General features: G+C 43.6%; 1 protein-coding gene across 5 annotated transcripts in view; it reads right to left on the minus strand.

The window, feature by feature from the left end:
• The window catches only part of LOC147191458 (uncharacterized), a 30,138-nt gene extending 17,613 nt beyond the window's left edge, over positions 1-12,525 (minus strand). The window contains exons 1-2 of one of the 5 annotated variants that reach the window (XM_086135127.1): positions 12,399-12,444; positions 1,892-2,005 (exon numbers count right to left, since the gene is read on the minus strand). Coding sequence is in view for 1 of the 5 variants with exons in the window: in XM_086135128.1 (XP_085991254.1) it covers positions 3,097-3,126 (30 nt within the window). In the remaining 4 variants the exon portion in view is untranslated. Of the gene's footprint in view, positions 1-1,891; positions 2,006-3,096; positions 3,136-9,591; positions 9,636-12,398 lie in introns of those variants that run through there. The other 4 variants (XM_086135126.1, XM_086135129.1, XM_086135130.1 and 1 more) reach the window with 4 other exon arrangements.

Genomic DNA, 12,525 nt, shown 5'->3' on the forward strand with positions numbered 1-12,525 from the left:
CTCGGTGGGACAATTTGACCATGTAAAAACATCTAGATCTATAACAATCTTATAAAGGTTCCACAAAAAAAAAAAAAAAAAGATGGATAGTTAGTTTTGAAATGTGAAGTCCAGGAAAATTATTTGTTTGACTACATTGTTAAATTTATTTTGGAAAGTGAATTGGTACAAAAAAAAAAAAAGATTGGAACATCAATGTTAAAGGTCAAGTCAATTTGTAAATTGTGGCACAGTGGCAGGCCAATATTTTACCTGCTAAAGAAGAGAAGGAAAGGACTGCCCCCCCCCACCCAAAAACAATACCAAAAAACCTCAAACCAAAAAAAAAAAAAAAAACAGGCAGCAGGTGAAAAAGGGCAAAGCATCCCAAACGTGAACAAAACACACGACAGGACCGCAGAATATGAATCTAGGACACGAAATGAGAGGAGAAAGTCAAATTGCAAAACATGTTGGCCAAAAACAAATGTGTCAGCTTGCGAGACGTTAGGCAACGCGGTGAGTGAAAGCGAAGCTTGCTATGAATCACCAGCTGAGCGCGAAACGAGGAGAGGAGAGGAGAGGAGAGGGCAGACAGACTGAGGAGGCAGGAGGTGAGCACAGAAGCCCAGAGAGCAGAGGAGACGCACGGGGACACGACGTGGGAGGATTCAAGTTGGTGGAGGTAGCGTGGGCGTGTCTGAGCTCGTCCTTCCATGCTGGCTGTCGACCGAGAGACAGCAGACTGGATGAGTCACCCTGGCAGAACATGCTGATCACGCTCAACGCCTGTGAATCATGTGCTCGAACATGACTGGCTTTACAGAAGAAAAAAAAAAAAAAAAAAAGATCTCGGACCGAAACTGATCAAGTTCGTAAGAATGGGATTAGTGGTTAATATCAGAGTTACAGAGTGTGACAGCGCACTCTCGTAAAGTTTAAATGCACGGTCCGATTGGAGTTGATACAACGGCGGTTCTCAAACTTTTGACACCAATCACCAACAGGATTTTGGTGAACCTTCATCAAACGTGATGTCATCACAATCACACAAGTTTGCATCTCGTCCAACCAAATGAAAGGTGCACCTTTACCAGTCTGGAATACATCCATGTCAGCACTTCTAATACACCACTTTTCATCAAAGTCTAACATGTCAAAAAGTGGAAGTGATAGCTTGCCGCCGGCAAATTAAACCCAAGTACTCTAAACTCAGACAATAAAGAAACACGCCAGACACTATAGTAGCGAGTGTGACGTTGATCATCCAGTGCGTTCTTTTCCCGAGGCTGAAACTCACACGTGTCCTAGCTTGCGCGTCAATGGCACGAGCGGCTAAGCTCAAAGCCTGCGCCACGAGCCCACCAGCCAGGACCCGCTTTTGAGAATTTACGAGGCCCGAGGCCAGACAAACGGACGTGTATGACGCAAGCTAGCATCGGTCAAGACGGATTTGTCCCGCGCAAAATACACCAAACACTTTTAGAAGCTGCAGATGGTCATGCGTGTTTTACATTGAGGGTATTTTACGTTCCGCATACACCCACAGACAACCCTGTTGTTGCCGACAAGCTGACAAAACAGGACGGGAAATGGAGACAGCTGAATTCTGATTCTCAGAGGAACACCCCCCCCCCCCCCCCCCACGAAATACTTTCACATAATATTTCGATTTATGAAGCTGTAAACTATATCCTCAAGTTCACGAGGAAAAGAAAAACAATATAGAGCAAAATAATTTGTCTGAAGGTATTTTGATTTAAATTCATCCGCGTAGTTAGGCAGCCATCTAGTTGAATTGCAGATGACGTTCTTATGAAAAAAGAATTTGGCCGAAAACGAACAGAAACGTTCCCTACGGATTTATACAATGTGGTAAATGTTTGGAATGACTTCAAATGCCATAATTTACCTGTGGGTCGTCTGTGATTTCCGAATGTACAATATGCACCCTCTCTTCTATTAGCTGCTGTAGTTTGCTGAGAGAAACTGGGAATTCCCCTCCGTTTTTTTCAAACACTGGACACTGGATGCAAAAAAAAAAGAAGAGGATTTTGATTACAATATTTTCATTTGTCTCCATAAAATGTCACAAAATCCTTTAAATATTAATTTGGGGATTTTGGATGCAGAAATTCCGGTAATTACGCCACTGTTATCCTAACTTCGACAGCGCTGACCAACTCAGCGATACATTTAAATTTATCTTTTTCCGAAGGTTGCGCCAGCTTCTGCAAAACTTGACAGCAAACATTGAGCGCCTGCTCAAGATGTACTCATTATTGCGAGTGGTGATGATATATCTGATAATGATCAAAACACGGCATCGCCGAGCAAGACCGGCGGCGGGATCATCTCGAAGAAGGAAGTCAACTCCTATGCATATGCAAGACTTGCAGATGGCAATTAATTCCCCACTCGCGACATGAGTGATGGCATTCATAACATGAGTGGGCCGGATGGTCATGACACGTTGAGATAATGATGTCCAATAAAATGTACTTGAAAGACAGTTATGGTCTCATTAGGTAGATTGGGCGACACGTAAACAAGTCATTACGGAATATAGAAGATGTTGCAATGTGCCTGTGTTTGTTTTGACAAAGTAAAAAAAAAAACAACATTTAAATATAGTGTTGTCAAACGTTTTTTTTTCCTTTGTTTTGCTTCATGCCAGGAATTTGGGCAACCCAAGTCCGCTTTGGGAAACGTTGCCAAGTAACAGTAGAAGGAGAAACAAATGTTTCTCTTAGCCTTGCTGATGTACTAAAACTGAACGCTGGCGCAGATTCCTCGCCCTTTCATGACAAAACTTGCAACTGAAAATAGCGGGGACATCTATCCGTCAATGGAAAGAAAAAAAAATGAAAGCCATATGATTTGCTCCTGCATTGACACTGCTATTCCCCATGGATAGGTTTGAAATGCCAACAACATAGTCATGATAGCCTTTTAGGTCTGAACCCAGAGGATCAATGAACCATCACTAACTTGGCTCATGCTAAATCATTGCCCTCTTCAACACAAACGGAACCTCAACGCATCATCACAAAACATTTCTGTCGCCGCTTAATAGTCAAAGGTGAATCTGTAAAGTTTCGATTCGGGAAGACTTACTCGAAGAAACGGAGCGAGCGACGAATTCATGGCGACGGGATTACCTCAAACTCATTTCCTGACTGAGCTCAGACCACTCGGGGGGGCTCGTCTTTGCATGTGTGGCAGTGGGTGGGCTGCACTTGTGTGTGTACATGGAGACGACCCTGACAACAGTCTGGACAGTCTGCGTTGGTGCGACTGGATGAATGGCTGCTGGAGCCGAGGATGAGGAATGTATCAATGAAAACATTGAAACTCGCAGTCTGAAATCACACCGAAGTTATGGCGACCTTTCAACAAAATGCATCAACGAAAATATGACACTCATAGTCTGAAATCACAACTGAGTTATGTGACATTAAATAAACAATGACTAAATTGGAAGATAATGCAGGTTTCCAGTCCGCACCCCCCCACCCTGTCGTTTGGATCCCCACCCCAGGGTGTGTCTCCTTGCAGCCAGATAACTGCGCGGCAGGACGCCAGATCTGACACACCTTAATAGGCAGGTCGCTATGATGTGGGCATTGCTGTCGCTTCCCTTTTTTTTCCTTATCCTCATATCTGCCTCCTGATCAACATGCCCAATATGACGTGAATGCTTACAAGATTGTGCAGGCACTGCCTCGAACAAACCACGCCAAGTACTGTCGACGGCGTCATCTTAAACGCAGAGAATTCCACCGTGCGTTGAGTCAGACAAGGTCTGTTTATGACGGCAAAAAAATAAAAACGGTCACGAGAGGAAACAAACGCGTTGGTGTTCCGTGCAAAGGCCAACTTCATTTGCTACGTAGAGGCAGCAAACAAAGTGAACTCCTTGGAAACGGCTATAATAGGACCTGGGCCTTAAATAGCGAGTCTTAAATGACTTAACTTGAGTTAATGACAGCAGACAACACTGCTGTTCTGCTGAGAGCACGTACGTCCGATCACAACAACAGTGTCTAGTATGGTGCAATGAATCTGGCATCCTCGAAAGTCTGTTAGCTTGTGCGCTAGCTGGTGGCTAGCACCTCTCATTATATCATGGAAGGCCCCTCGACAACGCTCCGACATATATTCCAGCCACTCTTTTTTTTCCTTCTTTTAAACACGGCATGTGGTTTGTTCTGTAAAAACACAACAAGTTGCAACACTTGACACTATTCAAAAACAAAAATTTCATTTGACTTGTCAGGTTGTCCATGAAACTGTCTTTCCTTTCCGTTCCTGAGTCAACCTTGCGAAGTGAGGCTTTGTAAGGCACTTCTCAGTAGTCAGCGCACACAGCAGAGTTGTCACGGTTGCCCCACAACAGTTTGGGGGGGGAGGGGTGCATGGAGACCCGCTTTAAATAACACCTTGTGTGGTGTCTTACCAGCGGCAAAAGAAAACGGCGACACGTTTAGATTGCAATTAATTGCATTTTGAATCCTTCTCTGCTTATTAACGTGCCATGAGAAAGTGATTTGTTGTTGCTTCACGGTGAATTGGTTGTTTTGTATAGTACAGAAGAAACCAAAAATTAGTCGTCATATAATATGTAAATATTAGTTATAAATTTGACCCGCAAACTGGTGCCGTGAAATCCAGCTTCTTTTATCTTAGGCAGATGGCTAAAGTAAAGCCTTCGTCACTTCCCGGCTGAATTACTTAATGCACTTGACTTTGGAGTCAGCCAATCCTCCATTAAGTGTCTCCAGTTGGTCCAGAATGCTGCTGCTCGCCTCTTGATTTATTGCTTTGTTGAATGAATTCTTTTTGCTCCACGTACAGCACTTTGTATACAGCGGTGTATACAAAGTGCTGTACGTGGAGCATCGGTAGCTAAAACCGGAAGAAGCTAAAAATAAATGAAAATTGTTCCACCTCATAATCATGTTTGATTAGCATTGGAACGACTCATGTATCCAGAGAGAGCTGGTTCAGACAGGCATAAAAGATACGTTGTGCATTTTCAACTCTTTCACACCACTCCAAAAAGTAGAACGTCGACAAACAACAACAACAACAACAACAACCACAACTCTCCAAGCACTGCAGCTCCCACCAAGCCTGCACCCACTCGGCCCTGTGACGAGGCTTAATGAGTAATAAGCACTGGGTGACCAGTTTTGGAGTCAAGCCAACACTCCCAGATGCCAAATTGAAGCCTGGAGGTACTGCATAATGCAAAACAACACTCATTAAAACTTGAAGGGGGGAAAAAAACAAAAACAAGGCGCTATAAAATGCAAAAATTCACCACGATGCATTTCAGGAGAAGCTTGGTGGCAATTTCTCCACAACGGAGACGAATAATTGGAGCTCTCAAGCATCCATTAGGCGAAGAAATTACAACATGTAAAAATGGGCTTCATGACCTATACGAGATGGCTTGAGAATTAGCTAGAGGGGGATGGAGAGAGCTTGGAAATGGCAACGGAATGAAAATAAGGGACATCAACCGCGGCATCTCGGGGCCATGACCCCGCCCCACACAATCGGCCCCGGTGTTACATTTGTATTTGTGTCAATGTTTTTATCATTACAAAACTCTGCGTCTTTAACTGCTTTTGGCGGACGTGGCAAAGAAGGCCCGGCCCTTCGGCACCATATTATCTCCGGCTACAGTGGGATGTTCAAGACCCTGCCTCACTGTGTTGTGCACCGTGCGCAATTCCCTTTCGGTTTCTTCTGCAAGTTGGTGAAGACAGAGTTGTGAGCTCCATCATTGACATTTTTATTATCTGCACTCAACAGTGTGATTTGGATCAAATAATACATCAGTCATTTATCCGGAGGCTGCTCCACGCGAGGCAGGATGATCCCTTTAAAGAATGACGTCGGTCCTCCAAAATGTGCCATCCAAGAGAAATGCTGATTAGTAAGTTGATTATTCAGGAGCTCCTTCACTCTCATTTGCATGTAGCTAAAACTAGAAGGAGGCAATGTTTGGCTTATGACTGACTGCAGGGTAATACAAACACGACATAACAGGTTTGGTGAGTCAAACGCACTGTTGGTAATTTGGGATGGCTTTTTAAGAGGCCTTCTATTTCTGCATGTACTCGCATAGAAATGAATGTGAAGCTGGGCTTTGCTTTTAAAAGTACAAATGTTTTAAAAAAAGGGGGCGGGGGTGACAAGATTCTGGACAATTCTGTCCATCTTCATTGCGAACAAACTGGGGAAGGGCTTTTCGTGTTCCAACTTAACAAATTCTTCAAAGACGAGTGAAAGCGCCGAAATGGGGATGACCCAATACTTTCTATTCATTTCCTGTATTTGGAATGCTCAAGTGGCCCAATACTTTTGCCTGTATAATGAAACCGGGTAGCGTTTGAATCGTCTCAACTAATGCATTAAGCAAGTTAAACATCATCAAAGAAATTCATTCAGCCGACTTGCCTTCCCTTCACAGCCCAGCTAGCACACTATTGCACTGTCAACAAAGTCTGCTCTTGCTTGGTTTGTAGATTTGCTGTGATGGTAGGGGAAAAAAAAAGAAGAAAAAAAAGGAATTACGGGATTGAAAGGTTTCCTGTTGACATTGGAGGCATTTGAAGCCGCTTGTAACAAGTGGCAAACGGATCTGCACTGAATTCTCTCTTCTGTGACTCCCTTTTAGCTTCATACTCACCTCCCAAATCCATTTGCATGCATAAACTTTTAACCTCTGCCCAACATAGAAATGCCAGATGATTCATGAGTATTATTTGGTTGTAAAAGTCCCTTCAGATCATTTCCCAGAGATAAATCAATCATCCATTCTCAAAATGCATGACATTCCAAGAGTTCTTTCTTTAAGCTGCGTGCCCGCTTTCTATTTCAGACACATTTATAATTTAGCCACAGTCCTTGAGAAAGTTATGCTTTTGAGAGGAGGATCTGCTGCGCTTGCCAGGCCAGGATGAGCAACAACCGATGTTCAAACTGCATTTATTATTACTAGCATTTGATTTTCTTTTCTTTTTTTCGGAATACATTTTTCTCAATTTGGGCAGATTTGGTTGTAACTTTTATTCACGCAATTTTATTCAGCTTTAGACGTTTTACTATACAATACTATTCGATACATTTACACCGAAAAGCATGTATGCCGCGTTTTTGATTAGAAGCTCCAAATTATAGTTGACAGCCAAGCCAAACTGAACATAATGTCGCGTCAATCGAAGAGGCAACAACAAACCCCAAACTTAACTGGCACTAATATTAGTGTGGGTCAGCAATGATCTTTTACATACGTAAACGACAAAATGGTGGGGCAGAGGGAGAAAAAATAAATAGCATAAGTCATGCTGCTTCCACTGATCCAGTTTAGCATTAGCATCACCGCGTCAGGTCAATCAAACAGCGACGTTAAGAACTGATGCAAACTGATAACCCTTCGAACGGTGGCAGTTTGATACAAACACATTTGTTGGATTGCTCAATCGTCCACCGAGCATGAGGCACGTTCCATATCTCACTGCTTCGATAAATCACAGCTCTTACGAGCGGCTGGGATGTAATAACCCTGTAATAACAGGATGTAAGCATTCAGTGATGGACACTCGGGTGCAGAAGAATGTCAGCAATGACTAGTGCACACCGTGCTGTTCACTGACCCGCCTCACGGGCTGACAAAGCTCAATGACGTGAGAGGGTGAGAGGCAGAGAAAGTGGACAACACCACTTCACATTTCACTCATTGAGCCTTTGTTCCAAGGCTACCAACACACGCACACACAAACACGAGCGTCAAATATTCCAAATGTTTGGAGGAACGGTAAGTGATGTTCGCCATCCCAACTATTTCATGTGTGCTACCATTCCGCTCACACCCTCATTCCTCGCGCACCTGCAACAACCATCCAGCTTCCTACTTCCCATGATTCACTGCCGACTGGCAGATTAGGCCATGATGTTAATTTCGGGCAGACTGTGATTTAATTAGCTCTGTTGTACAAAATTCAACAGATCAACATGAAGGAAATAAATCTCATGAAACGACCGGGGATATGCAGTTAGGCTACAACTGGACGTTATGGTACCAATTCAAATGAGAGGAAAATAAAAACGTAACTTTCATATTCACCTATCCATTTTCTAATCCACTGAATCCTCATGAGGATTGCGGGCATGCTGCAGCCTATCCCAGCTGACTTCCAGCAGTAGGCGGGGGACACCCTGAACCGCGAACTGGTTGCCAGCCCATCACAAGACAAATCGCGGAGAAAATCCGGGCAGTAAATAAATAAATAGAAATGTATTGTCAAAAATAAATCCCACAGGCCAACCAGAATGAATCTTTTTTTTTTTCTTTCAAAAATTGTACTTTTTGCAATTTGAAAAATTGCCTTCTTCTACATTGCGATGTCAGTTTAAATGTGATTAATTGTTCTTTTGTAAAAGCTCGACTCACTTCTATGGTTTGCCTTTGAGGGATATAATATAGATTATAAGAAATACAAGGAAGGGCCTGTCAATCAAAAGTAGCTTCGAAATGTTTTAAAAATAGATCTATAGGAATAAAAACAGTTTTGTGGCACATCATTATCCAGCGAATAACGAGCGGCAGAGTGACACTCGTACTTGGTGACTGGATTGAGACGGCCGCATTCTAATGCTCGCTGTGAATTCCACAGCGTTAATGATTGATGGGCACCAAATGCCACCTCAGGGTGTTCCTCATACCAGAAGACTTGACATTTGCAGTATAATAGAAACTGACGGCGCACATAATGGGCGGCTTGTGCACTAAGTGACCAGTTCATCGAGCCTGATGCCACATATTGCAAGAAGTGTAAGGCAAGTCCTTCGCACCTACGGGCCATCCAATGACGATTGAGAAACTGCACAATTGTATAAATTGCAATTGCAGCCAATACAAATGCACAACAATTAATATGTGTGGCAAACATACAATTCGATGTAGACAAAATTTTCCAGATTACATGCACCGAAAATCCTTTGAACATTGATTTGTGTCACCTTTTTATTTTGACGTATTTACATCGAAATCTAAGTGGCGGTCGATTGTTTTCATAATGTAGCAGAATTTGGTGTACTCGAGCCCACGGGCCTAAAATAATGTGAAATTACAATTCCAAACACAATAGGACAAGGAGAGGAGAACGACAAAACTAACAATGACACCTTATGCCATCCTGATCGATGACAGATTGGCAACACCCTGAATGAAAAAAATCCGGCAAGGCTTGCACGCCTCAACAAAAAATTGGATGTGACACAGCCGCAGCAGGCGCTCGAAAATGGTCACATGGCCGCCATGCAAGACAAGCACATGGAAAGAATTTTACTCACAGTTACGAACAAACAATTTTGCCTTTCCTAGATTGGTGAATTGTTTTCCTGCTTGACACACTGATTGAACTCTCGGTAAGATGCAGCGCGGTGCAGCTCGGCATCACTAAAACTCCAACGACCGAAATAAACAATGAACAACGATAAAGCAAGCAGCTATGTGAATATCGTTGTAGGTGTGCCTATTGGTGTCTATGTACACTTCCGAGTCGTGTTCTTAAAGATAAAACGTTGCATCCTTACCTGCAGAACGCAGATCGGATCCCTTGTGCATTGTGTCTTGTGTTCTTTAAGAAAAAAAATCAAATAAAAGCAAGACTGTGATCCAAATCATGGAGGAACGATTGACAAATTCAGACCGTGTAGTTTCGGACCCCTTTTTTGGCAATAATGTAGCGTGTGTGTGTGAGAAAGGGGGGTTGGGGGGGTGGGGGGGGGCAGGAAGGAGGGACAGTGAGGGAGTGGAGCAAAAGCAAGAGGGGAAAGAACAACAAATAACTTCTTCAAATTGAGACTCTTATTTATTCCTGCCCTTGCTTTTCTCGCCTACATAACGCGGAATTTATATGCGACTCTTGCTAATAAGGCTTATTTGGAGAGCTTGAATTGAAATGCAGTGGCTGCGTGAGGGCCAAGAGTTGTGCTTTCTTGTTGGTCTGGTTGGTTAACTGTCTGCGCTGAAGTCAAGGGAAAGAATGCGGGCCCATTAAACACAATAAAGAGACAGTGAGAAATACTGTGAGAGAGCGAGAGAGAGCGCCTGCGCGCGCGAGAGGGAGAGAGCGAGGGAGGGTGTGCCCTCGGGTGTACGTGTGAGAGACGTGAATGAGGACTAATCCCCGCACATCGGCGGATATTTGAGTGTCCGTTAACCCTTCCCGGATTTCAGTTTTGAAAATGTTTTTCAAGTCTCATAAAGTCAGGGCCTCTCAGCTTGTGTTCATGTAATCCAAAGAGAAAGTTTGTGGTTGTAGTATGTTGCGCTGAATCATTAAATAGGACGCTTCCAACGCCCTATTTAATTTCTTCAGTGACACCAGTGCGATGAAACCTATTTGAGAGCCCGCTGCGTAATACGCCAGGATATCATTTGCACACCAAAGCAAACGTTAAACAAGGTCAACATTATGGTCTTTGTCCAAACAACATCCAGAAGTTGACCCGTCTCTTGCGCAGATCAATATTTCCTCACATTTCCCATGCCGCGCACGTGAAAATAAACTTTACTACAACCTATCACATTTACACATGAACAGACTAGTTTTCACACAACCCGAGCACATGCGGCGAAGAGCTAAACGCAGACTTTTAGATGCTAACGGCTGACTGTCAGCATTCCCCAACTCGTCGAAAGACTTTCACTCACACGAGTGATTGGCGTGTCTGCCAATGCGGGTGGACGCCGTTGACGATGTCTCGCCGGCGGAATGCCGCATGGCGATTCAGGCGTCTTTAAACTTAGCAGCGCGTCATCTGTTTTACAGTCGCAATCAGTGAATGATGATTGGTTTACAACCTTTTGTAAAATTCAATCTGTGGACACATTGAAACTATGTGCGCAATTTTTTTTTCTCTCTCTTGCAACATGTTCTGACAGCACCATGTCCTGACATATGTGTGAAAGAAAAAGAAAAAAAAAGTTAAATTTAAAACGTCACAGTTGGCTGCATTCTTGACTTGTCTGAACTGGATTCGGAATGATTGTTTTATCGTACGCGTGTGTTTGAACTGCCATCAATGGCCAAACGCTGCGGCATAAGAAGCGAGAATGCGTCCATGTGGAATACATACTGACACGCGCTACTGGTGTTGAGGCCAGCCATGGACAAGAAGCTCTGATACAGTATTTGCATCAATTTTATAACATGGCCTTCGTCACACTCTCTTCAGCTCAAAGTTTGTCTCAAAGCAACAAAGAACATTGATCGTGGTAAGCTCTCAGCACGTACGTGTGGCTTCACGTGAGCTGAAGTTGGGGACATGAGCGACCGTCCGCCCAGCCGCAATAAAGATTCTTTCTGTGCGTCTTCCTTATCGGAGCACAGTGCAGAGTACAGTCAGACGCGCCCTTTGACTCAACATAAGAGTTTTGCTTTGAGAAAAAACAATAACATGCTGTATATTTAAGCCATTGAACAAATGGAAATGAGTCTTGAATTGTCCCACCCATGACAGAATGGCAGCCCATCATTGTCGACATTTTACAGGAAGTAACAATGTGCAGTAAAAAGGAAAGTAGTTTGCCTTCCCCTCCCTATCTGACAGTTTCACAATGATGCCACAATCCCTTGTGAGCCTTAGTTACAAAACTGTCATACTATGATTTAAAGTGTTTTTGTTGGACTGTTGCAGCAAGACTTTGGGTCAGATATTAGCATGTTTGTTGGGATGTTGCCCCCAGTAACCTTGGGGAGACCTACACCCGTGCATATAACTGCCAAGTGCCCCACGAATGGTGCTACTAAATCAAAGTCATTATCGTGGGTTTATTTTTTTTAATTATCATTATTCATGGGGGTAGTAATATTATCAAGAATGGAATGACTGTGCAGGCCTGGGACATAAGAGTGAAAGAGCAGTTTGAATTACGCTGTTCATTCAGAACATAACAGTGTTGGCAGTGTCATCCAAAAGTGGATATACCTGATGGCATTTTTTTTTAACTACTTCTCTTGTATTTGGCTCTTATTTCACTTTGCAAGGGTATGGCGTGCCCGGGAGCACAGCATTAAGACTTCAAAGTGTCCACACACCTTAGTCTTTCAACTGTACAGCCTAAGATGCACAATTATGTCATTCCTCGACGGAAAATGTGCCCAAAAGTAAGAACTAAGGAAAATTCAATTCAGCTTCGCTCTTCAGACTACAAATTGCCATTTTATCTGTTGTTTTCATAGGTTGCATAGCACGCTTAAAGCGTTTTGGTCTATCCAGAGCACGTCTCAAAAGTTTGGAGTCACGCCAGCAGAAGTCACGGAGCGCCGGCGAAAGGAACTTTCAGCTGCCAAGTGAAAACAAGTCGTCAAGTCAAAGCGTCGATCATTTCTTACCTGTTGCCGATGCCTCTGCGGTGCTGGTGTGCACACTGACAGGCTGCACAAGATGGCTTGACAAGAGTTTGCCTGGTGGGTGGGTCCCAGGCTACACCTGCAGCATTCCCAAACAGCGTGCGTAGAG

This window comes from Hippocampus guttulatus, chromosome 17 (assembly GCF_054856545.1).
Source record: "Hippocampus guttulatus isolate MCC_2025c chromosome 17, RoL_Hgut_1.0, whole genome shotgun sequence".
In the NCBI taxonomy this organism is placed as follows: domain Eukaryota; kingdom Metazoa; phylum Chordata; class Actinopteri; order Syngnathiformes; family Syngnathidae; genus Hippocampus; species Hippocampus guttulatus.